Source organism: Urocampus carinirostris, chromosome 6 (assembly GCF_059441175.1).
Source record: "Urocampus carinirostris isolate Australia breed hairy pipefish chromosome 6, RoL_Ucar_1.0, whole genome shotgun sequence".
NCBI classification, from domain to species: Eukaryota; Metazoa; Chordata; class Actinopteri; order Syngnathiformes; family Syngnathidae; genus Urocampus; species Urocampus carinirostris.
In genome coordinates, this window is record NC_142354.1 from 34,263,678 (window position 1) to 34,290,448 (window position 26,771).

Here is a 26,771-nt window from a genome sequence, read left to right on the forward strand (position 1 = left end):
TCATGAGTTAAGGTAAACAACAAAAAACAATTCTACACTAGTTTATGTATTCCTTTGACAGAAACCAATCCAGTAACTACAGATTTTCACTTTGGCTCTTGAGAAGCTGACTAAATCCTGCTTGCCATCCAACAGTTAATCTTTTGACCAGAGGTTGGCTTTGGAAGATGGCTCCCACCCCCACGTCCACTCTTAACCCAACAAACGCTTCGAGCAGTATGAAGACTCGACTTGAGAAAATCATGAGTTGTTTTCCAAGAAGATCCACACAGAGACGTCACGCAGCATGTGACAAACGCAGAGTGCTTTATTAGTTTTGACATTAAAAGCATTATCACAGACTTTTCCATAAAAAAATACATTAAGGGACGGAGCAACAATACCACATTTGATGAAGAACATAGGTCAGCAGTTTACAGGCTATATTAAAAAAAAGAGATCAGTATTAATTCAGGAGTGTGGGTTTTTTGTGGTAAATGACCATTTCAAAACATGTTTTGTATTTTATAAATGAAAAAGAGTAATATTCTATAACAAATAATTTGAGGGACATTTTTTAGATAAGGGGGTATGAACTCGATGGTTTTGTTTTGGTGGTGAATGGCAATTTCAACATGTATTATATAAATACAAATAGAATATAATGCTCTATAAAAACACGTTATAATGTTTCATGAAAAATATGTAATTTGAGGGAAGTATTTTATTCATTAAATTTATATTTGTGGGAAAAAATATGTAAAAAACTAACAATAAAACACATTTTCACTATTTAAAACGTTATTACAGATTATGCAGCTAATCTTCTATTTATTGCCGATTATGTTTTCCTAATGATTTAAAACATCACATTTTTCCTTGTGGTCATTTTAATATTGCAAAAGTGAACAAAAATCTTTATCTGATTTGCATTTTCTTTGAAGGGACGCTGTATTAATTAACCATTAGATGTCACCGTGTGGTGTAGTGCAAACGAAAACGAGTGCTAAAAAGCAAAATGAAGAACACAAGCTACTCCTTTTTTGCAGCCTTTTAGAGGGGTTTGATACCTGTAGCAGCAAGATGACGAACAATTTTTTCGCTTCCCTTGAGGTAAGCTTCATTTTGTGTAGCATACTAATTTATCGACCTACTGTATTTACAAAAACGAAACAAAGCAATTGTATATAACTAATGTGTTTTATTTTAAATTAATTCAATAAATATTGTTTTTTAATGAATGAAGATTTTCTTCACCACTTGAACGTGCTAAATAATACACGTTGTCCCTTTAAAGAATAGTACCGTAGTTTTATGTTTTTGTTGTTGTTGCATTCTTAGTCATTTGGGGGGGTATTTACATTTATTTTGGGTCAAGATTGAATCATTGCAGACGAATCAAATCAGATTTATTTTTACAAATTTTAATGCAAAATCTTCCTAAAGACAAATACATTTTATTGTAAAAAAAATGCTATATCAAAGTCACATTTTCCCATTTTAGTGTTTATATTTTGTGAGAAATAGATTTAATTCATGGTATTTTGCATAATGTATTTTTATAGTCTTACCTGAAAAGTCCATGAATTTATCATATTAAAATATTTTAAAAAAAATTGAATTTTACAAGAACGAAAACGTGTCGTTTTAAATTTGTTTAGATTTATGAGTGAAATACTTTGAGTGGCAAATGTCAAACAACAATAAAATAAACACCAGATCTCAGCATTTAACAGCAAAGGGTGACACATGACAGCAAACATAACGAATTTCTGAAGATTTGTATTTTATATACTAGGTTTGTACACATTTTAATGGAAAAATTCAAGATATTTTTGAGAACTTTCAATGCCAATGATTATATTTGTTCCAGTACCAATAAAAGAAGAAATCCAGCGCCGATTAAAAGAACATATTTCGTTCTCTTTTGACTTTGACCACTAAAATAAAGTTGCCATCTTGCTACTAGCACATACTTTGTGATTATTTGAGACGTTACTATCTACGATGAACAATATTTTTCTGTCAATTAGCTGACATAAACTGACATTAATTTTGCCGTTTGGCCGCAATGATGCGCATGCGTTAAAAACACCCCAAAAAATCTGAGGAATCGTTTGGGAGCCGAGCCAAAAAAAGGGCTTTTCTAAAAGGAGCCAGAATTCCCATCACTTATCTGTTGTTAAACCTGTCTTCTTGGGTGCGACCCATAGGGGGCAATGACGCTTCACATGACAACACCATAAAAAGGAATGCCAGCTGGCTTTCATCGCTAGGGTAAAAAAATAAACGCAATTGAAAAGCGAAGCCATCAGAGAGCAGCATTAGAAGACTTGTTTTAGACTGCCCAGAAACATTTTCAAGCGCCTCACCTAAAATTCAAGCACTTTTCAAACCTTGAAAACACAACATCAAAATTCAAGCATTGTCAAGGATTTCAAGCGACCGTACGAACCCTGTATATAACTATTATTTCTCAAAAGCACCTTTTTATAGACGCATTCAGGGACAGTAGTGGAAAACCATGCAAAAGGGACCCAAGGGAAGGGTTGAACTCTCTGATGACACACATAATGTGTGAGGGTTAAGGCTGTGCCATCCAAACCTTGGATTATCACTATCCAGCCAGGCTGTCCATACTCACGCATCTGTGCTAGGGAGGAGGGGGAGGCTGAGAAAAAATCTGCTTTCAGTGCCTGATCGGGAGCAAAGTGGCTCAGTATGCAGCATTTCGTTCCATTTTGTAGATTCCCCAATGTTCGTGAGCATCATTTATAATCGGGATTTAGGAGAGGATGGCAAAAGGTGGACAGCAAAAGCAGTGAGGGCCTACTCTTTTTCACGATTGGTGGACTATTTTCATTTTCATCATCATCTTTTTTCAAGTGTCGACAGAAAAATGTGAACACGTGTAAAACAGAGACATGCAGACACAGCAAAATTGTTCATCACAGCACTCGATTAATTGAAGACACACTTAAAAGAAATCAAGTAAGCATAAAAGACAAAGATGTGGTCCCTAAAATAGTGGCGTTACGTTCTTCAGGCGCTTTGAGAAGAGGATATGAGGAATGTGTAGGACAGATGTGCTAATAAGTTAATGTTTGATAAGTTAATGCTACTTGCTTGTTTTTTATATAAAACACCTGCAAAGAGATTGTATAGCACAGTCCGTTATTTCAACCATTATGCACTATTTACATCTCACTATTGCCCAATCATGTTGCAGTCTGTTGATTTCTACACTGGATCGGGCGTGTCTGCTTTTTACAACGTAGGAGTTTTTTTTTTAAAAGGGAGGTGGACAGCTTAAAACTTTCTTAAGTTGAGTTATTGTACAGTCATCTCCTGTTCTCCTTGTAAATTCACTGATGTCTTCTCTCCTTTTGTGAATGTCTAATAAACGTTAAACCTATCAGTTATTGAATTATTTTTTGACAGATTGAAGTGTAAATACTATGAGGCCAAATGTCCTTTTGTGAAGTATTTGGTTTTACACATTACGGGATTAATGTAGATTTTATTTTACATTTTAAGACTATTTTTTAAAATGGTTGTGGGCTAACTGAGTTAAAAAAATATAATTTAAGACAACGAGGCCTATATTGTGTTTTTATTAATCCAAGATTGGATTTCCATTATAATAAAGAGCAAAAAACATATACAATCATAAAAAATGAAAATACTAATCAAACTGCCTAGAACAGTATCCAAACTTTTTCGAGCTCAGAGCTTGATATATATTTATAAAATAACACTGTATCATGTTAATACTATGTTACTATATTACCAGGTTCGTTATTTGAACTAGGGGGTAAATAGAGTCTGTCGACCACTAAAAAAATAATTTAACAAGAAAATAACAATGAACTAGCAATGGTGGGTTATTTACAGAACCGGTCCATTGGCTTTCTGAATTAAAAATATGAAGAATACATGAAACATTATTTTTATAAGGACCGGAGAAGCCTTTATATTATAAAGATAAAAAAGTCATACTGAAAAAAAATATGTATATATATATTTGAAAAATATCGTCTTATTTATGTTACGACTGTGTTTTTATGTTCAATTACTATTTCAATGTGTTTTCAGTGATCAGGAAGATGTGTTGTATTTCGGGTAAACCTGATTGATTTCAGGAGCCCTGGAACCTATTTACCGCAGTTGATATCCAGTTATTTTTTATTACTTACATTTTTTTCGAGATAAGAGAAATACTAGATACGAGCTTAATTTGGGGACTTACTCTCAGATGTAGAGGGGCCGCTGTATATTTCAAAAAATGCAGGTGTTTTTCTTGCATCAGCAAAGTCAACTATATGAAGGTATAGCACTATTTTGATACATTGAGAAAAAAGCGTTTTTTTTGTATTTTATCTGGGCCACTTTGTGGGTTACAAAGGAAACAAAGAAGAAAAAAAGAAACTCATTTAGCAGGAACACATTTTAAACAGGAAGTTGGCAGAAACTACTGCAAATGCAAATAAACAGCAAATACGTGAGAAAATATACCAAGTGGTTTCGGTCCCATTTCTTTTCTTTTTTTTAAAGGTGTTTTTGGAGTCCTTGTCAAGGAATTTATAGCGATAGCTTAGTTGAAAAGAAGATGAAAAAATCTTCTCAGTGCAATTAATGAAGCTTTTTTTTCCTATCTTTCTACGAGTCCCCCTATCAGTAGTGCATAACAAAAAGTGTCTTTGTTTCCACACGCATTGCGTCAAGTCCAAAGAACAACTATTTGAGTTCATGAGTTAAAACCAGAATCTGGTCACCGGAGCACAGACGTCAACTCGTGGAACTGATAAGCTTAGAACATTGAGCAGCACTGGTGACATTGTAACACGTTCAAAAAACGAAAAAGAAAAACACGTAAAAAAAAGGTTTGGCGTCCATTTGGGCCAGCAAAAGGTCATTTGCTTAAAATTGGCTTGCGCAGTGGCTACCTTGGAACTCGCTGTTTGGCGAGACGCCTCATGAAGCAGCACGTGACAGACGAGATGATGATTGTGCCCACTAGCAGGGCTGTCGACACGCCCACCACCAGCGGAATCAGAAGAAGGTCTTCAACTAAAAGGAAAAGTTTTGGTGGGTTTAGTTTTATAACTGGTTAACTTCCCCAATAATTGAAAAGAGCTTCATTTGGACATTCGTTGCTAGTATTTCTCTACATTACTGACTTTGTGTTGATAAAGCTTTAACTCAAATGTCAAACCTTTGAAGCTGTGTTAACTTGAGAGGTCATGAAGGCCTGATGCTCCTTTAACTTTTGAAATATATCAAGCATAAAGATTTTACACAAAGTTTAAGGCACACTGGATGTCATTGTAAAGTGTAGTGCAACCGAGAATGAGTGCTAGAAAGCACAATCAAGACTAATCAATATGGAGACTCAAAGTGACCAAACTGCAACATTTTTTCCAAATTGTTTCGCCCAGACTTTCACAAGGTTTTTGGGAGTATCCCTAGAATCAAGACAATCATGTCAGCTCCCTCTAGGTGAGCCTCATGGTATGTAAGATAAATGCAAATTTCTCTACCTATAAGTATTGAAAAGAATGCATGTTTGTATGATAATTCATGTATTCTCTGCTTTTTATTCAAATCAATACCATATTCTTTTTTAAATGAATTGAGTTTGGTGAGTTACCTCGGCTTTATATTCTTCGAGTATCTTTTTTCAGACTGATCGTGATGTTTTTCTGATGAGTATATTTTGAAATGGTTATCCTGTCTTGAATCCCAAAGGTTTAAGCTTTTTCCATGATACGTGCATGACATATTTCAGTGAGACAGGTTTGTTTAATCGAAAGTCTGGCGGCCCGCCGACGGTCCGTGGGAACGTTAAGGGGTTAAGGAATCGTATATCATTAAAAATCTTGTACCATCTTTCTTTGTAAATATGTTTCAATGTGGGGACATGCGGCTTATAGTCAGGTGCAGCTTATTTATGTAAACAATGTTTTTTCCTCTAAAAAATTTAATGGGTGCGGCTTATCAGGTGCACTCTATTGTCTGAATTTTACTGTATTTTAATTTACTGTGAGTCCAGGCTTTAAATCTATTTACCTAAATTTCTGTGATCTGGAGTAGTCGACGTGTTATTAAATGTCCCCCTGAAATAACTCAAACAGGGCTGTCAAAGATTACAGCTCTCCATTTGCTTTAAAAGTTAGGTTGAAGCTATAAATTGTATTTAATTCCAATTCAGGTTCAACTGACTGTGAACACCTTTAACCTACAAAATCTTAAGTTCAATGACCAGAAATAGTTTAAAGGTGATTTGAAGCTTCAAATCAGATTCAAACTAATTCATAATGACTGAGTTGTGTTTGAGTGCTATAAAAAAAGAATCCACAATAAACGGCTTGGATTTATAATAGTAAATAATTCAGTGCCATTAATTGGAATGGTAAACCTCAATCTTTAGTTAAGTTTGCTGGCAGTGAATGAGTTGATATATCGAATTTTCCGGACTATAAGGCGCACCCAGAAACCCCGAATTTGCCAGAAATACATGAGTGTGCCTTATAGACCTGAAATAGTGTAAATATAATCCAAAAAGCATGATTACAACTAAATATTTCAACATATGGTAACCATTTATGAATGAACCCATTCATTTTAGTTGTGAAACTATGATTTCCTAATCTTTTTCATTTTTGATAAGATCATTGCGTCTCTTCACACACTTCAGGACCTGTACACCTCTCGCCTCACCAGCAAAGCTCTGTATTGCGAGAGACCCCCCACCCATCACGCAGCTTCTTGAGCCTGTTACAATCAGGTAGGAGACTGCGGAGCCTGCGGGCCAGGACCAGCAGACTGCGGGACAGCTTCATCCACCTGGCTGTCGGGAGTCTGAACTCACTCCCTGCTTTGTCATCCTTTCTCACAGCCACTCCTTCCCTGTTGCCTGCACCACCTAGAGCCTGAGTATCCATTTTTTCCAATCAATGGACACACACCCACTGCCTTCAGGAAACAACGTCCCTTTAACACTTTAGTACCAAAATAAGCTAACCTTGCTCATTGCACAATCATGTACATTTGCACGACTCATTTATTTATTTATGCATTTGATGACTTATGTGGCCACACTGTCTATTTATGTGTCGTACTGTCTACTTGTGTGTCTTAGTGTCGTGTAACCTAGCATAATTTTTTATCTTCTTGACAGTGAGGGCTGAGAGAAACTTAATTTCAATTCTCTGTTTATGCTGCAGAATTGACAATAAAGCTGACTTTGACTTGACCTAACCTCACGTGAATGTAAATTTACTGAAAATGATTGTTTTTCCAAAAAAAGGCTAAAAACTGTTACTTTTTAAAAACAATAGTTGCACTCAAATATTTCTATTTAGTGAAATAACCAATTAATTGGTATTGATACCACTAGGTATGCAAGTATTTTATTTAAGGTCATTATCGCATGCTAACCGCTAAATTATGGAATTCAGAATAACAATGATTCAACAATCGAAAAGTAAATAAAAATATGAATGACAGAGGCCGTGTTACTATAGAAAAAACATTAAAAAAATAAAATAATTAGTGCCATTCTTGCATGAGGGTATGTTATGTTCTATGAAATATATTTTTTTAAATTTCTAAATGCAAACCTCGCTCTAAACGTAGTTTAAATTTCACGCGCTTTACAGTCCCGTGCCTCTTATTTATAGAAAAACCTTTCACAAATTAATAATTTTGAAGGTGCACCTAATGATTGGGTTTTCCTTATAGTCCAGAAAATTTGATACTATACGATATTCAGTGCTTGGAGTGTCAATGATACCTGTCCAAGTAAGAATGTGTCGGTGTCTATTTTCATTTTTGTCCTAGCAGCAGTGATTCAAAATAAATGCACACAGAGAGTGAGCGTCTTACCTCGTGCATACAAGTAAACAGTGACGGTATTTGACTCGGCCAAGACTCCAGAATTGTACCAGCCGCCGTGAGGATCTTGCCCCCAGGCCTCTGCGTGGCACGCGTACAAGCCTTGATCCTCCATGGTAGCGGTATGGACCCGCAATCGGTAGGTGACAGTGGACAGCCGGTCCGCGCTGACCTCACTGCCGTTGATGTGGATCTCCACCACGCCGTCGTGGCTAAGGGTGGCGACAAGTTCGGGGTTGGTAGGGGCACCCGGGCTCGGCGTTTGGCTTTTGATCGAAGCCATCCGCGGCTCGGGGAGAGGCCAACGCAGCCATTGCACCTTGGCCTGGGCGGGGCCTGTTGTTTTGATGGGGGCAGTGCAGAGGAGGGTGACGGTGCTGCCTCTTTTGAGCAAAGGACCCCGGGCTAGCTGAGCTTCTGCCGACACGACCACATCTGCCAAAAAGTAAAATGTAGCTTATCATTTGGGATTTGGGGTTAGGCTCGGTGTCTTTGCCTGCCCTCTCCCCTCCCTGATGAACATCTACTCTACTAGGTGCCTCAGTAGAGCCGAAAACATGATCAGTGACAGGTTACATCCAGGCGCCCAGCTCTTTGTGATGCTGCCCTGGGGAATACGCTACAAGTGCATCAGAACAAGAACTAAGAGAATGAGCAACAGCACTTTCCCAAAAGCCATTACCACCCTGAACTTCCAGCTAACCTTTCCAGGAGCATAATGTTTGGTGCAACTGTGACTGTGGAAGTGCACGTATTTATCATATCTCATTTATATATTTTTAATGTGTTTATTCTTTTGAACATGTTTACCCTTTTGATTTGTTTTACTTGCATTGAAAGGAAAACCCCCCTCTAATTTCATTATACATGTATTATGACAATAAACGTCTATTCATTTATTCTTTCATTTAAAAGTAACAACATGTTTCCAATAGCAGATATTTTCTGCTCATTTTAAGTATTATTTTTTTTAGGAAAACAAGAAAAAGTAAAACTTGAAAAATAGGTTGAAAATATGAAATAAAAAATAAAATCACAGCTATATTATTAACCAAAACATATAAATAACCAGATTTTTTTCTTGAGCCACTGTAACCACAAATGAGAGGAAAAAACGTCATAATGTTGTTAAGTAAATCATCTAATATACAGTAAGTATTACTGAACACCCTGCTATTTTGCTATTTCTTCCACTTAGGAATCATGGAGGGGTCTGAAAATTTCATTGTAGGTGCATGTCCACTCTCAGAGTGATAAACTAAGGAAAAATCCAGAATTCACAAAAAAAAGTCAGTTAGGGAGAAGCCCAGTCCCAACCCAAACGTAACGAGAGCCATTTTACCCAATTTAGGGTCGGGCTCGGACCGGGCTTAAGACCTTACCTCTAAGCATTACTTTAACTTATGGATGCTCTCCAATTTCGTTATACTCGTAATGACAATGAATGCAATGCATTAAATCATTCACATCACAGGGTTTTTGGCAATAAATGCACACCTTTGGTCTTGAGATTGACGGTAACGCCCTGCGACTTCTGCGTAAGTGTGGCCGGAGTGGAAGGGGCGGGCCTACTGCGCCCGGCGTACACGCTCACCACACAGCGGTAGACGCCTGAGTCGGAAGGCCGGGCTGAGAACAATTTGAGGGCAAATCGCGCCGCCGACACTTTTTCCATGGAGCCGCCGGTAGATCGGCTAACGTCGTCCCCCCAACTCACAATTCCGTCTGGGCTCATCCTGGCCACCTCCACCTGTTGAAACCACCAAAAACAAATGTATTCAAAATCTTACAGTAAATCAACCATTAGGAGAAAATCATCTCTGATCATTATTTCTATTTCCCTTTGAAGACAAAATATATCTTTTAATGGGATTTTTTTAAAGGTTGGTGTATTGTTTAAGGTGACCTAAAAACCTGAAAATTAAATAGTTTCCCGATTAAGTATGTTTATTAAATCCCAATAAGTTCAAGGAGCCTCTTATGTTTGATTTTACACCACATCTATCTGCTAATACTTTTAGCAAGGCTGTTTGGGGCAGAACACATTAGTTAGGAGGAATGGGGGTTGGGGGAGTGCTGTAAAGTGCTTGTGGATGCTTGTCCCCACAGTGTTTTTTTTATTCTATTTGTCAGCATTGCATGAAAATTGTGTTGTAGTATTAAGAAGAGGCTTTTCTTCAAGCAAAGTCCAAATTCCGACCAAACCCCCCCAAAATGAATAACTATATTTATTCGAGCGCATCTAAGAAATGGAAGAACTTGGACGCGCAACATGAACGAGCTGAAGGAGGCTGAAATGATGACACAAACCAGGAGATGTCGGGTTGTCTCAACTCTTCCTATTCTCCTAGAAAAACTCTTTTAACTAAGCAAAAACAAAATTCAAGCAAACGTGAAATTTGCTCCCTATTTCAATCATGCCCACAAAGGTCTCTACACCATGCCTCAAAAGGTTAGCCATTTAGATTTGAAACTAACATTATGCACCATAAACGTCAAAGCCAAGGCACACAAGCCACATTCTGCCCCTGAGAATATCTTGATTCCTTATTGCATCATACAACAGGAATTGTGTGTTTGTTTTGTGTTTGTTTGTGTTACTTCTCCTTGCATTTTATCTTTTTGTAGTTATAGAATGATAGAATATAAAACAAAGACTGCTGATGGTACCTAATTTAAAGTACCTTTTTTCATGTAACGTTCATTTAATGAGGGTTTTCATACCAAGGAAATTTGTCTTTTGTGCCTGTTGAAAATTACATTAAGATTACAGAGTCATAGAATATATTGCTTTATTTATCTGATCATACTGGAAAATATTTGTTAGCTTTTCAGTAGTTTTGATTAGGCTCACTAAACTGTGTGTCATTTTAAATTTGTTCAGCCCTCGGATTGTAGCTTAATTTCTTTTTTGGCCCTCCCATCCGTTTAACATTTAAATTCCTGTTAGCTCGGCTTCCTTTTTTCCAAACTTGCACATTTTTAAAAATGTTTTGTTTAATTGTTTGGATCCCTTAACCACTAGGGCCATAGGGGGTGTGTCTTGGGCAAGTACAGCCTGGTGGCACCCATCCCTCTCCAGACCAATGTTTTTTTGCAAATTCAGTCAATAATGCCAGTTTGACTTAACATAAACCGTTTTTACCAGGAGCAAACTTTTTAAGCATTTTGAGAGCTTCAGTAAGAAGGTTTAATTTAATGTAGAACTTTAGATGAAGGGATAACATGTATTATTTGACCACGAGATGCTATTGTAAGGTGTAATGTAGCCAAATATGAATGCAAAAAAGCACAATAAGGAATTCAAACCACAAAAACACATCCTTTTACTTTATTTTTTTTCCCCCCTACCTTTTGCGATGTTAGTTTTTTGGGGAAACCGTAGCAGCCACATGATGGGCAATCACGTCAGCTGCCTGTAAGTAAGCCTCATGTTATGTAAAATAAATTCACATTTTATACCTATGAGCAGTGTTAATTTTACCTCTGAAAAGTGATGGGTCCCGGGGACTCGCATGCTCAAAAATCTATGGGTCCCAAAAGAGATCTATGGGTCCCCAAATTTAGTGATATTGAGGTTGAAATTGTAAATCAGCGACAAATATATAATATTAATCTATATATTCATTCAGTTTTAATCATCAAATTATTAATTCATTTTCTGCATCAAATTATTGTTGGTAATAGATAGATAGATAGATAGATAGATACTTTATTCATCCCCTAAGGGAAATTCACATTTCCAGCAGCATCCCTGAGCTGAGAACAATACAATAATAAAGCCAAAAGAAAACAATATACAAATACCCAGTGTGACGTGCAAATGCCCACTTTAGCATGTTATATAGATTAACTAAATAGTGCTACACATAATGCAGTAAGATCCAATGTAGGTGGTGTGGTTTAATGTGGGCCTTTACTCTGCCGGGTGGAGTTAAAGAGCCTCATGGCATGAGGAAGAAAAGAACTCTTCAGTCTGTCCGTAGTACAAGACAGTGACAGCAGTCTGTCACTGAAACTGCTCTTCTGTCCGGAGATAATGCTGTGAAGCGGATGCGATGGATTGTCCATGATTGACCTCAGCTTTTTCAGTGCCTGTCTCTCAGCTGCTGTTGTTAGGCTGTCCAGCTCTTTGCCCACAACAGAGCTCGCTTTCCTAGCCAGTTTATTGAGACGAGAGGCATCCTTCTTCTTGATGCTGCCTCCCCAACACGCTGCCGCATAGAAGAGGGCGCTTGCCACTACTGTCTCATAGAATATTTTCAGGAGCTTTTTGCAGATGTTGAAGGAGGCCAGCCTTCTGAGGAAGTAAAGTCGGCTTTGCCCTTTCCTACATAGAGCTTCTGTGTTGGCAGTCCAGTCCAGTTTGTTGTCCAGCTGCACACCCAGGTATTTGTAGGTCTGGACAAATTCTACACATTCTCCCTTGATGGTTACAGGAACCGGGTGAGTAATATACCGATTAAAGGGATAACCACAAACCTGTCTTTTCTTTATTTTCTCCTTTTATACTTCCTGTTTTTCTTAACTTCTTTATACAACATAATTCGTAATATCAATCATCAAAGCAAGTGAGCCGTTTGAGAGACGGCTCTTTTTAATAAGTTGAGCCTAAAAAGCCAGTTCTCTAAAAAAAACCCGACTTCCTTTCACTACACAAAGGAGATCTCGTTGGCCAAGATCGGCGTGCAGACGAAAACTCGAACCGCGAGACCAAAACAACAATGGCGGATCTGCCAGAAGAAAAGTTTGGAGTGCAGTAAATCTTTGTTAAAAAAAAGTAATTGGGTAATAATGACAAAGGTTGCGTCCCGGGGACGCACGTTGATTTGAGACGATGCGTTCCCGGCAAAAATTATGCGTCTAGGACGCAGGGACGCGGGCAAACGAGAACACTGTATGAGTATTCAAAAAAGAATGCACATTTACATCACAGTTGATGTATTTTTGCTTATTATTTAAATCTTTGGTGTTTTTTCAACGAATTCAGTTTTTAACCACATGAGACGCTAAATAATACATACGCCCTTTGAAATTCAACAGTTACTTTAATTCTTGAACCATGTGTAATATTAACGTGTCAACTGATTCATCTGATGAGCCACAATGTTTTCACTTTCATCAAATAATTTAAAAACAGAACAACACAGAAAAAAATTTAAATAGATCATATCAAATTTTTTTTTTGATGAGTTAAGTTCTCTATCATTCATCAATATAAAAAGACAATAAGAAGGCTATTTGATGCTGAGAAGCTAAACTTTGTTAGATATTTGGAAAACTATCTTGCAAAGGTTTTGTTAAATAATTAATTGATCATAAAATGTGTACAGTGATTTCATAATTAGTGGTTGAAACTTTGTTTGGCCATATAAAAAACACCGTACATATAATGACATTATTAGATCAGCGAATACTTTATATCATTATTAGGGTGATACCAAACCTTATTATAAGGTAGCGATAAGAGACCGTTGCCAAAACAAGAACATACAAAGCACAAGAACAGCATGAAGAACATGAAGATTTTCTGTTGAAGATGGAGATTTAAAGGATCAAAAGTATGAGTGGCATCAAAGCTATGTGTCGGTGAAAGGGACATAGCAAGAGCTGATTACTTGTACTTATTTCATCTTAAAAAACATATGACATCCAATTTTTGAGTGTGAATGTTCATGATCAGTTTTTAGTGAAACTTCAATTTAAAACTGTTCATCTGAGGGGAATGTATTCATGGTAATAATGTATTACTTTACAATCATTTTCTTTCTTGAATAGGTGAAAGGTGCCACGGCAGTTAAGGGGGTGGAATCAAGATAAGATTTAGCCTTTTCCAGTCAGCTCTTTTTTCTTGTCTTTTGAATTTTCACTACAGTAATTTAAATTGTTGACCTTGTCTCTGAGGTGAAAAAAGAAAATGTAAGTAAAAAGAAAAAGGGATTTTTTTTTTCGTTTATGATTCCGGCAAAGTATTGCTAAAATTGTCCATTTTGCTGACAACGAACTCTCCTACAAACATGAGGGTGGGTTTGTGACCCAGTGTCACCAATCACTTCCCCTATTCAAGTCTTACCTCGACGCCACCAGAGCTCATTTGGTCTGCGCCCGCAGAGCCTCTCTTCATCCACTGCACCTGCAGGCCCGAGTCAACGTTGTCAGGAAGTCCGTTGACCTCACAGGTGAGAAGGAGGGGAGAGCCCACTTGCAGGGTCACCTCTCCTTGGGGCGATGACGTCACACTCAGGGACTCGGCTGTGGCGATGAAAAAATCGAGATTGTGTTTACTCAGGCTGGGAAGTAAGTTAGCAGGATAGTGTTGGCAGGCACATGGGCAAGTTGCTAGTTTAAATATGTATAGCTATTTATGATTCACTTGTATGCTTTTGGGAGGACGGGAACCGACCAATTAGTTTTTAATTATTCGATTGATCGGGAAAATGTGCTCGTTACATGAGCATTTCAGGCTACGAGCACCATCTTGGAACAAATTAAGCGCGTAAGAAGAACATATTTTTACATTTTTCAGTTCATGGATGTGAACAATTGTATTTTTTTACATACTGTATTTACTGTCCTTTGAAATTAAATGATAAAATACAAAGGCAGCGACTAAAACCCACAGTTCCTTTCATTTTTTTAACAACATCATAGTCAACTTCCAATATTTGTCAATGTGTTTGCATTTGCATTCCTGACGCAGAGGGGTCCATAGTGTTGTGCATACAGGCAAACAGGCAAGTCATGAGCCGTATTCAAAATTCTGCTGTGATTCTCATCCATTTTCTGCAGGGGTACCTTATTTAAGTGTCTTGTACAAACAATAGACAAGAGACTGAACATTGGCTTTTACTGATTATTAATAATCGGGTAGGCTGACAACCAATATTGGTAGCTGAATATCTGACTAAAACAGAATACAATGGCAGTAGCTCAGAAGGTAAAGTGCTCGTCGAGAGGTTACAGGTTCGATTCTCAGCTCCTCCGTCATTATGTCTAAGTGTCCTTGGGCAAGACACTGAATCCCTAATGAGGAGATAGTTGCATTGCATGGCTGACACTGACACTCTGTTTGTTATTTTGTGTAATAAGGAAAGTGTGAAGCACATTGTTATTATTATTATCAATTCTTAGCAAGTATTTTTTCTAGTATTTCTTTTTTTTTCATTTTAAATGAAAATCATGGAATGCGTGAGAGTCGCATTAACTGCAATGTGCCATGTCTGACAATTTTAATAAGTTGAAGAATACTTTTGTATTATATTAAAATATATGTTTCCTTGTTTTTCAAGTATATTTATCTGAAAATGTCCAAGATCTTTCTATCCGTAGATCCTGGTGAAAACATAAGTCCTCATTTAACCACCACGAATAACAAAAGCTGCATTGTCTTTCCAAACAAAAGAGGAAGGTGCTGAGCAAAAGCATACAACATAAAGAAGCATTGTTCCATTCAGTCTTTTGATTAGTGAGGCTATAATTGCATTACACGTCCTACAACCAATGTTATACAACCAGAAAAGGGAATCCCGTGTTCCAATTCCAAGACACATACATGTACTTATTTGCCTTTTAACTTTTTGATAAACTACTTACAAACATTGAAGGAAATACCCCATTCGAGATGAGTCTTATTTCTGACCTGGGCCTCTTTAAATCCAGGCTAAAACACAACTTTTCCAGAATGGATCTTAGTACTCAATAGTATGGCGACACTTTTCTTATACTTTATCTTATTTGATACTGTTGTGTTGTTATTGTCTTTATTTGTTTTTATTTGTTTTGCTCGGCTTTTACTTATTGTTTCTCTGTTGGCAATGTAAAGCACTTTGGTACACCGAAAAGATTCTTGTCAATAGCTGTATAAATAAAGTGCCTTAATATTTAAATTAAAAGAAATCAAGTATCAAGAGTGCAAATTGGATGAAAAGAATATTTAATCCCCTGAATCCGCGTCAAAGCTTTACTGCAGCGAAATAACTGTCTGGTACCCAACTGGAATTGACCCACGGTGCTCAGTTGGCTCTTCATCAACCAGCGTGTGTCAGGGGATTGGCACCTGCATTTACTAGGTCCCGAAACCGGCTAGGTAGGAAAATATATGAAGAAGCTGCCAGGCAACCAATCAGCTGCCATCATGTTTACAAATGCCCACCAAACAAGTGTGCAAAAAGCATCCATGCTTTTACTTTGCAGTCTGGAAGGATTCCAAGGCAGCCCAGAGCTACAAGCCCAGGCTGACTTTTGCAACAGACACATATCGTGACATGTTAGTAAAACACACGCCTTGAATACAGTGCACTTTTTTTTTCTTTCTGTGGAAGAAGCATTTCAATGAACTCAACAGAATTAATATTCTGATTGCTTCTAAATGCAGCACCCATATATAGTAGATGGGTTTATACCCATCTTTGATCCCCTCGGACCATTTCATTAGAACTAAACTTGTGCCCCAAACTCTAGAATCAGTAAATGCATTTCCAAGTAAGCCTGTGTGAACCACAGCCTCAATTTCCCACAGTGAGCTTTTAAGAGGTAAGATCTTTTGCTGCCCATTCCCATAAAGGTTTGGGGGATTTGTGGCTGCAGAAATGTTTTTCCTTTGCATCTAGTCCAGGAATCTATTGAATTGTTTACCATTGAGGTAAGAGCTTTTTGAACATAATTAGACCAGTCTGCTAACATCCATTAACAACCCTTAAATCAACTAATGCAGTCTCCAGTTGGTCAAATACAAGAAAAAAAGGAAACATTTAAAACAAAGTGCTTTGCAGCCTTGTAGTTGTCAGAGAAAAGGAATTTGCCCCTTTCCACCAGTTGTCTCAACTCTTCCTATTCTCCTAGAAACTCTAAAAGTGATCATAGTTGTGTTTTGCCATTCCTTTTTAATCATCTTAAAAGCCTTTTATATTCAAGGCTAATCTTTTGGGACAATATTTTACCTAACCTATTTCCCACAAATTGTAAATATTTTTTGATAATTTCAATTGCGTACACTATATCAATAATGTTGTTGTTTTTTTTTTAAATTTTATTAGACCGATCTTGTCTCGTTCATTGCGTCTCTTGCCTCAAATCTTCTCTGTCACTGCTGAGAGTACATAGGTGGCATATTGTGTCTGGAAGGTTTGTTATCGCTTGATAAGGGATATTGCAATAATTAATAAGAGAAGCAATTGGCTGAGGTTGACAGGTTTGCAAAATGTAAATAATTCTGTACAGTGATGAATATAGACATCAAACATGGATTTTTGAGGGAGATGAATCACGAAATTGGTTTGTAGAACAAGTTACACGTCAATGTACTGTCTAAACAATTTGAAGTTAGCTTGGATTGCTCCACTCCCAAAGAACAAAATGAAACCAATAGTACTATAGCAGCAGTGATGGAAATGGCTGACAGATATTTTTGCTCATCTTAAGTATTATTTTTCTGATCTTTGTAAAATATTATAACTTTTCAAATAAAAAAATAATTATGACAATTGTCATTTGAAAAAAAAATCAGTACTTTGAATGAGTGAAGATTCCTGTTTTTGCAGGTGTACAAGAGTGTGACCCTGCATCCATCTCTCTCTCTCTGCCTCTCTCTCAAAATAAGATTAGCAAAATAGCTTGACTGGCAAATTTTAATTATTTTCCCTTTTATCAGCTAATAATCCTCAATATGAAAATCCTTAAAACAATATTTTGCACTTACTTTGCACTCACCTAAAAAATATTCTAAACTATCGTAATTTTCTATAAGCTGCACCTTTTGTCAAAAAATTTCAACCCTGCGGCTTTTGCAGAAATGCGACTCATGGTTACATTTTTTTGCCTGCCAGGAGCCCTCCAACAGAAAAAGAGTGAGACAGGTGATGTTGAGGAAGACGCAAGTCACAACTGCCAAAAACGTGCATTGTAGATGCATAAAATAGCATAAACTGACCCTGCAAATACAGGGTTCCTACGGCAAGTTAAATTCAAGACTTAAAAGCAGCATGATTGTACTCACATATTTGTTTAATGGTCAGGTTGCCCGTTTCCAGCATCCTGTGTGCAATCTTCTGCCAGGAACTATCCGGGTCCCGAATCCACTGGGCAAACTCGCAGAAATAAGATCCCGTGTCATTGGGCTGCAGCACCCTCATTTTCATGATATATTCGTCCCTGCCGCCTTCTCCGTTGCGTTTCTCGAGGGTTATATCGCCATCCTCGTAGCGCTTTTTGTAGAAACGTCCTGGCACAACCCTGAGCATCTTGTCTATGGAAATGATCTCACGGACGGTGTTGAGCTCCAGTGCCGATTCGCCTCCGCCGCTTGAGGCAGCTTGGCCGCCTCGCTTCCCAAAAGTGACGGAGAGGTGAGTCAACTGCTCAGAGTTGGTGCTGGCTGAGCAGAGCTGAGTTATTTCAGCACCTTCTGGGAAGGGCTGCTTGGTTATGGTGCGACTGTAGCCGATTTGAAGTGTGTCAGGAATCACTGAGATTGAACAAAATGGTAAAAAGTTGTTGGGTTTCATTTGGTGTCAAGAGTCATCATCAATCTTCCTCACAGTCAGGAAATCCAAATGTGTCTTTCTGCACAGTTTTCAAGATTAAAAAAATGCTACACCTAGGAATGTATTGAGTTACATTTTTTTCCAACATATTTTATCATTTTACTATACCAGTTATGTGCAGTCAGGGAAGTCCCAGCCTCACCTGTCGTCATGGAAATATAAAATTTTAAATATATTAAAATGTTATATTTCTTTAATGTTAAGGTTTTTTAACATTTAACGTCACAGATTTTTTAAAAGGTTTGAATTTTCACATTGTAGTCTAAATATTATTAATACAATTAGTGTGTAACATATTACTGTGCTGAGTGTCTGCAGGTGCAGAGGGCCATAGTGAGACCAAGGATTCTGATTTGACACACACCTCAGCCCCAAACAATATAATTAGTGATTGTATTAGCAAGCTAACGGCAGGTCAATCCATTCAGTATTTTCTTTCTAGTTGCATTTATTTATTTTTTCCAATTTGAGCATAACCTATTTACTGATGTTTTTATCTAAAAGGAGCAGCCCATAGACTTTACTTGTTAAGTTAAGGAAAGACAATGTAATGTTTTTCTATGCTAAAGTTTATAGATTTCTTTCTTGATCTGCCCACATTCCAAAGTCATGCATGGCAGAAAGATTGGAGACTCAAAATTGTCCCTGGTTATGAATGTGCATATGAATGGTTGTATGTCTCTGTGTGCCCTAGTGTGTGAAAGTAGTTCAGTGTATCCCCTGCTCACTGCCTAAAGTTGGCTGGGATTGGCTCATGCACCCCCACGACCCTAGAGAGGAAAAGCGGCTAACAAAGTGGATGTATGGATGGATGGATGTTTTAAAGTAACCAGTTCTGCAGACGATTGCATGTTTGGAGCCATATGGACTCACTGGTCCCAACTGTGCTAAGGCAGCGACACACCACATTCCAGCAAGCCAAAAGACGTGTTCACTACTTAACCTTAAAACAATAATAATGCAACTGTTGTTCATTAAAGTACCTTTTTGAAAATAGTAAGGTAAGAATATCTGGAGTTTCTTCATATTACCTTTGACAACCACAGTGCCGCCATAGGAGCCCTGGTAGGTGGTGTCTGTACTGGGCGTGTAGCACTCATATTTTCCTTGGTCGTCAAATCGCAGCCTCTGTATCACCAGCCTAGCGCGGTCGCCAGAGTCGCGATCCACCCTCACCTCCCCGCTCCTCACTCGTGCTTGAAATGGGGCGTAGGGGAATCCTTTGTCTTTGGTGGACACCACTCCTATGGGTCGGTCGCCAGAGTCATCCCTGTACAGAGACCACTCAAAGTCCTGCGTGCTGGAGCCTTCATAGCCGGAAACTGAGCAGGGGACGGAAATGGGGAAGCCGGCCACACGGTATAAGGGCCCCACAGGGACGGTCACCTCTCGGGATACTGCTAAATGGAGCACTTTGAAGACAAGAAGACATGAAGAAGAATGTGAGACTTTAAACAATGGACCAATGTGTATTTTCGCACAAATGCACTTCTAACTGGTATTTGAAGTATTGGAGTGTATAAATGTTTCATACAGGGATGATCAAATGTCTTATTGCTAGTATCTCCAGTTCATAATTGTTCATTTTGCTAATACGGTAAACCCTAGTCTATCATAGGGGTTAAATTCCAAAGAAAACCAGTGGTAGGAAAAATCTACAATGTGGAAACCTTTTCTTACACAAATAAATACTCGAATATACACTGAAACCAAATAAAAAAAAAACTTTTATAGGCTCAAGCATTTGTTTAACAAAGAAAATAGAATATCAACATTGGGTTTCTTCCCCATTTTTTTCTTTTAACAAAAAACTACCGTTCCGTCAAATAATAAGCATTATCACGGTTTAACCAAACAGAATGCAGAACACAATGCACAATGCGAAACCGTGAAGGGTAAACTGCGTTGTAACGAGGGATTACTGTCCTGCATTCAAAGGGACACAGTGTACTACTTGACAACTAGAGGTCACTGTATTGTGTCGTGCAACCAAAAACAAGTGTTACAAAGAAGATTACAAACAATGGAGACTCAAAGTGACCAGACTGCACCATTTTTATCCACATTTTACCCCCAGCCTTTCTCTAGTTTGGGCAGTTTTGTGGAGTTCCCTAAGCAGCAATCACGCCAGCTTCCTCAAGTTATATCAAATAAATACAAATATATTGACCTATGAGTATTTTTTTAAAAATGCAGGTTTATATGATAGTTGAAGTTGAAGACGGCCAAAGGACGTATTGGTGAGTTACCTCTGGTGTATAGTTCTCTGGTCTCTTGTTATAGATTGTGATATCTTGAATCCCAAGAGTTTAAACTTTCCATTGATATGTGGCATGACATATTTCAGTAACTGGTGACATTGAACAGACACGTATTTGTTCATCAAAAGTCCGACGGCCCACCGGCGGGTAGTAAGAAAGTTAAGGGGTTAAAGAACCGTACATCATTAAAACTCTTTTTGTGTACCGTCTTTTTTTGTAAATATCTCTTGTTTCAATGTGGGCATCATATAGTCAGGCGCAGCTTATGTATGTACATAATTTTTATTCCTTTAAAAATGTACTGGGTGCGGCTTATAATCAGGTGCGCTCTATAGTATGGCATCGATGATACAAATAATTGGTAAATGAATGATGAGCAACGAATGTGAATGAGAATAAGCATTTATGTGTATAGGCATAGAGGACAGATGTAATCATGTCACTGCACAATAGCATTCGTAAAATTTCGTTACGGTTAACGTCAGCCAGCTAACTCATAATAAATGTAATCATTGCATCCCTGATAGGATACGCATAACTGTTAGAAGAATGATGAGGGATGAATGTAAATGCAAATACGCATCTGTTATACACACTATGCCATTAGTAAAATATCTTTATAGTTAACCTCAGCTAGCTTACTTAAAATATGATGACATAGGTGACATTGGGGGGGAGGAGTTTGTGGTGGTAATGACACGAGCGGGGGGACAACTGTGAAGGTGAGGAGTAACGGCTTGCCGGGCTGTGCATTTGGGATGAAATGTATAACTGATGCTACAACAATCTGATGATATACTGGCAAGTGTATACTGGGTGGCCAACAAATATGTTTTATCTATTTTCATTCACATTAAACAATACAGTGCCATCTAGTGGTCACATATTACACAATGTAACTTTAAGAGAGAAAAAAAAATATTTTATAATTTTTTTAAAGAACACCTTAAATGATGCACCCGACCTCGAATTAAAATATTTTCTCTTCTCTTTTTCTTGTCTTTTTGGGCCATAACAATGATTCGTTATACGTAGTTGAGTGGGCTGGACGTTTTCAAAACGGACGGCCTGCCCTGAAGGGATTTTTAACCTTAATCTGGAAAAGCAGAGGAATAAATACACCATCACTGAATGCCAAATGCTATCTCTGACCTAAAATGGATTACTACCTGAACAAACCTGAAAGACCGGATGTGTGTGTGCACGTTAGCAAGTTTGTGGGCCTTACTCATATCCATAAACACACACCCACACAAATACAGAGTAACTGTTGGGCGAGCCGCTGCGTCACAGAAACTCCCGTGGATAATGACATAGGCTGAGCTTGGAGGCTTAAGCGGATGGAGACCTAATTAACATGGGGGCTGGGATTGATAGGGACGTCATAGCAAATGACAATACTCAACACTGTCTGGATCAGGCGGGCTAAGTTGGGGGGCGAAATGGTAGAAACTATGTATTCATAACAAAATCACAATGTAACTCAATCATAAGGGTCTATATACATGGGTTTAAAGCCCATATATTCTTCTGAAATAAATACTATCAAGATAAAAGGAAGAAAAATATCTACAATGTAGTGCTTAGAGACTGACCTATTTAAAAATAGTGCAGTGTTTGTGAATAAAAAAGAATAGTGAATCGTAACTATAGTGCAATGAAAATATGTGCAATAACATTTAGCAACTAAAAAAGATGTCTCATCAGTTTTACCTGGTACGAAGTGACGAAGGATGTTTTTTACAGACTATTTTTGCAAGTACCAACAAATTCACACACAAAAAATACAATTGCTAATTTAAGGACCCTGGTTAGGGTACGTATTTGGAAAATGAATTCATGAAAAAAATATTTATTATTCTCAAAACATTATAAGTATTTTGAAAATCAGTTATTTTTATCGCAAATAAAATCTCTTCACTGTTGTAATGTTAACACTTTAGCATAAAAGGTAAACAATGTGACATTCTACAGCCAATTAAAAACATAACTTTATTGTCGTCATGACTTTGTTTGTTTGTTTGTGTGTGTGTGTGTGTGTATATATATATATATATATATATATATATATATATATATATATATATATATATATATATATATATATAGGCTTATTTTTAAAGCTTCATTATTCTAGCTTCAGAAGAAAAAAAACAATTTGATATAGTTGTACTTCAATTATTTGAAAACGCAAACATTTTACATACACCGAGATTATTTGAGCTTTGAAAAAAATAGTATTTTATATGACAGCATTGTATTTCTGAAGTTGCAATTTAAATTTGAAATATTAATCGATCCAAACTTCATTATAATAGTATGATTACTTTTTATCCTACCCAAAATATCTACTATGTTGTCATTACTTTTCCTTCAATTAAAGGTTCCTTATTTAAATTACATGTTTCATTATTTTTTGTTTTTTCAAAATGTCCTCAACGAGTGTGGTTTGTACATAGATGTGTCTGACTTTGAACATTTTTAACTCACCGAAGACAGGCAAACGAGCAGTTCAACAGCCATAAAAACATTTTTGGAATCATCACTCAAACTTATAATCAAGACTAACAATCCATACCAATGAGAAATATCAATACCAATTGTACCTGAAATTACAGGTATTTTTAAAGTAATAAATCCCAACTAAATATGTTTCTTTATATCGAATTTTAATGACAATTTACTGTATCATTTATTTTCAGGTTCCTAATTGTTAAATGGCCAACCGTTATTTTAGGTATTGGTACTTGATCCTTTCAGTATTGCTCAGTAGTATTTGTGAGTTTCCTCTGCAGGGTGGCTGGGCTCTCTCTTAGAGATAAGGTTAGAAGATTGTTCATCCAAGAGGGACTCTCCGTGTAGAGCCGCTGCTCTTCGGAGTTGAGAAGAGGCAATTGAGGTGGCTCGAGTATCTGATGAAAATGACTCCTGAATGCATCCCTTGGGAGGTGTTCCGGGCATGTCTCAACGATAGGTGGCCTTAGAGACGACTTAGGACATGATGGAGAGACCAAGTCCTTTAGGCTGGCCAGGGAACGCCTCGGGATCCCATAGGATAGGATAGGGAGGTCTGGGCTTCGCTGCAACCCGACCACAGATAAGCGGATGATAATGGATGGATGGATGGATAATAATCATTATAGTTCGATTCAATTTATTTGGCCACTTAGGGAAATTCATTTTCACCAACTGTACAGGGGAGTATAGTCGAAGCGGGCTCCAAATGAGGGAATTACAGCACCTGCTATTCCCAGGCAGTCTCCCATTCGAGTACTAACGCGTCTCAACCCTAAGCTTCCCTAGATCGGGCGTTCTCAGAGTGGTGTGGCCAAAAGGGTCAATGGATAATGGATTTTTATGAATACTGATCAGTGTTGAGACCGACACATTGCAAATGAACATGTTCCCGGCCCCCAATTACTTTTCTTGGTACTGAAACTTGTTATGAATAACATTTTGTAACTCTACTGTCGTTATTCTATGGTGCATTACTGTGTTATTCCGCTACTCATCAAACGAAGATCGTTTATTACAATGTCCTCTAGCTGCCGAACACTCCTGCATGACTCACGTTGACACAAACAACCCTCGATCAGCCACATTTTTTAAGGAAGGGCATGATTATAAAAACCAACAAATTACAACTGAAAGTGTATGAGGACACTGAATACATTCTCATGGAGATATTCGCCCTAACATACATATTTGCACCCAAGCCCAATTTACAACAAAACACTTAAATCAGGGAGTCATCCTATAAACATGTCCCCAGTAGTGAAATATGGGCAACGTGTGAAGAAGGGAGAGTGGTTGATACAGGAACAACAAACCAATCAGAAATTAATGGGATAAATATAAGCGTAGAATTCATTGTAAAAATGTGCTCAATTTTGGTGTCTTTACTTGTAAAATTCTTTTTGCAATACAGCATGCTGGAGAATAAAATGAAAATGTCTTGGACAGCACCCAGAAATGGAGAAGGAAATCTTTGAATGGTTTAAAGCCCAGAGACAAAATGGGAGTCTTTTCACAATTTAACATTTCAGTAACGCACCAAACACTAATGCAGATACATCTATTTATCTATCTACCTAGGTCATATCCCTCAAGAGGGGTGACCGACAGCAAAACACACACATACAATAACAAAGAAAATAAAAGGAAAATAAATAGCATAAAAAAAACACACAACAATATTTGGACCATGGCCAACCCAATTGACCAAACACCCAAACAAATTAGGCACCTCGGCTTCCAAGTTGGTCATGCTTTCGTCCCTCCAGATGAAATGGGACACCAGAAAGCAGCCATGTCACTCGGGTCAGGGTGACACAACACACTGTTTTGTTCAACAGCAGGGCCCGACAGCTTTCACTGGTTTACCCCTGCCGCATCATACGGGTGCCCAGCCCATCCTTAAGAAGGCGTCCACAATCCCACTATCCTTTCACAACACCTCTCCACTCCTTTCTATCACCAACAAGAGCTCTAGCTTCCATTATATTTAGACCTCTTTCCTGCAGTGCACTCATAACACCATCCATCCACGTCAATCGCGCCCTTCCTCTTGGTCTCCTTCCATTGACTTCAGCTCTGCAGATCCTCTTCAACATTCGCACCATCCTCTCCATGTGTCCAAACCAACTGAGTACTCTCTTATCAACACGCTTGCTCAGTTCCACGACTACTCCAGTTCTGTCTCTCACAATTTCATTTCTCAGTCTATCCAATCTTTTCACTCCTAACATAGTCCTCAAACACTTCATCTCAAAAACATTCAACTTTCTTCATAAATCTGCGTTCAGGCTCCAAGTATGTGCACCATACAACACAGTCGGCACAATCACACTCTTATACAGTCCCCTCTTAACATCCATACTCATATTCTTGTTGTTCATCACTCTCCTCAGAGCACCCAAAACCTTGCTTCCTTGATTCACTCCGTGCAATACCTCACACTCTATTCCACCAATTGACAGCAAGGCAATGCAGATACATACCTTTTAAGATACCGGCATTCCTAGTTTTGGCCCATTTTAGACCAACCAGTCTAATTGTTGCACTAAACAAGAATGCTGTCTTTAAGACGAAATCATATGACAAGCGCATCGATATGGCGCCAACGCAAATGAATAGGGGAACATACACGCACCGTAATCCGTATGATAGTAATGTAGCTTACCATAGTGCAGACAGACGAATAAAGTGCTTTTTATCACACTCATAGCGCTCTTCATGTTCCCCCGTGGATTATTCTCGTCTTTGGTCTTCCTTCCACAGTAGGCTGCTGCCGCTCATTTCGCCACGGACCTCCCAAACTGAACCTTGATGACCAAAAAAGCAATACCGAATAATAGCCATTAAAAATATATTGGCGCTGTCTGAGCCTAACCGTTTTCATTCGTTTTTGACAAAACAAATCACCTGAGCGTTGCACCGACGCGTGGACGTGACGAAGTGAACACTCGTACGAAATTTAATGAGTGATAAAAAACAACTAGATCAAAGAGTAAGCTTTAATTCAGCTATGGTGAAATCGAGTGCCTTCGTTTCAAAGTGGTCCGCATCTTCAGTTGGGCTGTCTGAGGGGAGGAGCCACAACAATGCCTCAAAGATAACAAACCGTCGCCATTGGTTGGAGGCGTCATCATCTGCAACTGTAGGGGGCGTCCGAGGGCTGTAATTGATGCACTTCCGCCACCGGAAGTAGTTGGTTTTTATTAACAATTTGTATTACATTATAATCTTTTTATTATTATCAAAATCGACATGAAACAGCCAAACAACAATTAAGATTCGTCAAGTTCAAGAAAACAGAAAGTGATGTTGTAATAAAGAGAAAAAAGAAAAAGATAATGGCAAAAGAAGAAAAAATATGACTCGTTTAACTTAATACAAGGAGGAGCTTCTTAAGTATATTAGGGTTTTTTTTCAAACTTAAAGATTCAACCCAAAAAACAACGGGTTTAAACCTTTGATATTTTTTTTTTGCGTTTATGTAAAAGTATGCTGTACATAGAATTAAATTTATTGTCAAGTCATGTTTATTTGTATAGTTTTTAATTCCAAGGAGCCTTAAAGGGCTGCACAGACT

General features: G+C 37.9%; 1 protein-coding gene across 2 annotated transcripts; it reads right to left on the bottom strand.

Annotated features, from left to right (window-relative positions):
- Positions 1–1,743: 1,743 nt before the first annotated feature.
- igsf8 (immunoglobulin superfamily, member 8) lies at positions 1,744–26,303 on the bottom strand. 2 transcript variants are annotated; one of them, XM_088338832.1, is made up of 8 exons: positions 26,102–26,303; positions 25,860–26,001; positions 19,448–19,828; positions 17,870–18,337; positions 13,949–14,127; positions 9,373–9,625; positions 7,867–8,310; positions 1,744–5,049 (listed from the first exon to the last, which is right to left on the bottom strand). In XM_088338832.1, exons 2-8 carry the CDS (start codon positions 25,912–25,914, stop codon positions 4,922–4,924), a joined length of 1,908 nt encoding a protein of 635 aa, XP_088194958.1. In that variant the 5' UTR covers positions 25,915–26,001; positions 26,102–26,303; the 3' UTR covers positions 1,744–4,921. The 2 variants fall into 2 exon arrangements, with proteins under 2 accessions (XP_088194958.1, XP_088194959.1); XM_088338833.1 differs by lacking the exon at positions 26,102–26,303 and having other exon boundaries at positions 25,860–26,089.
- Between the last annotated feature and the right edge of the window lie 468 nt (positions 26,304–26,771).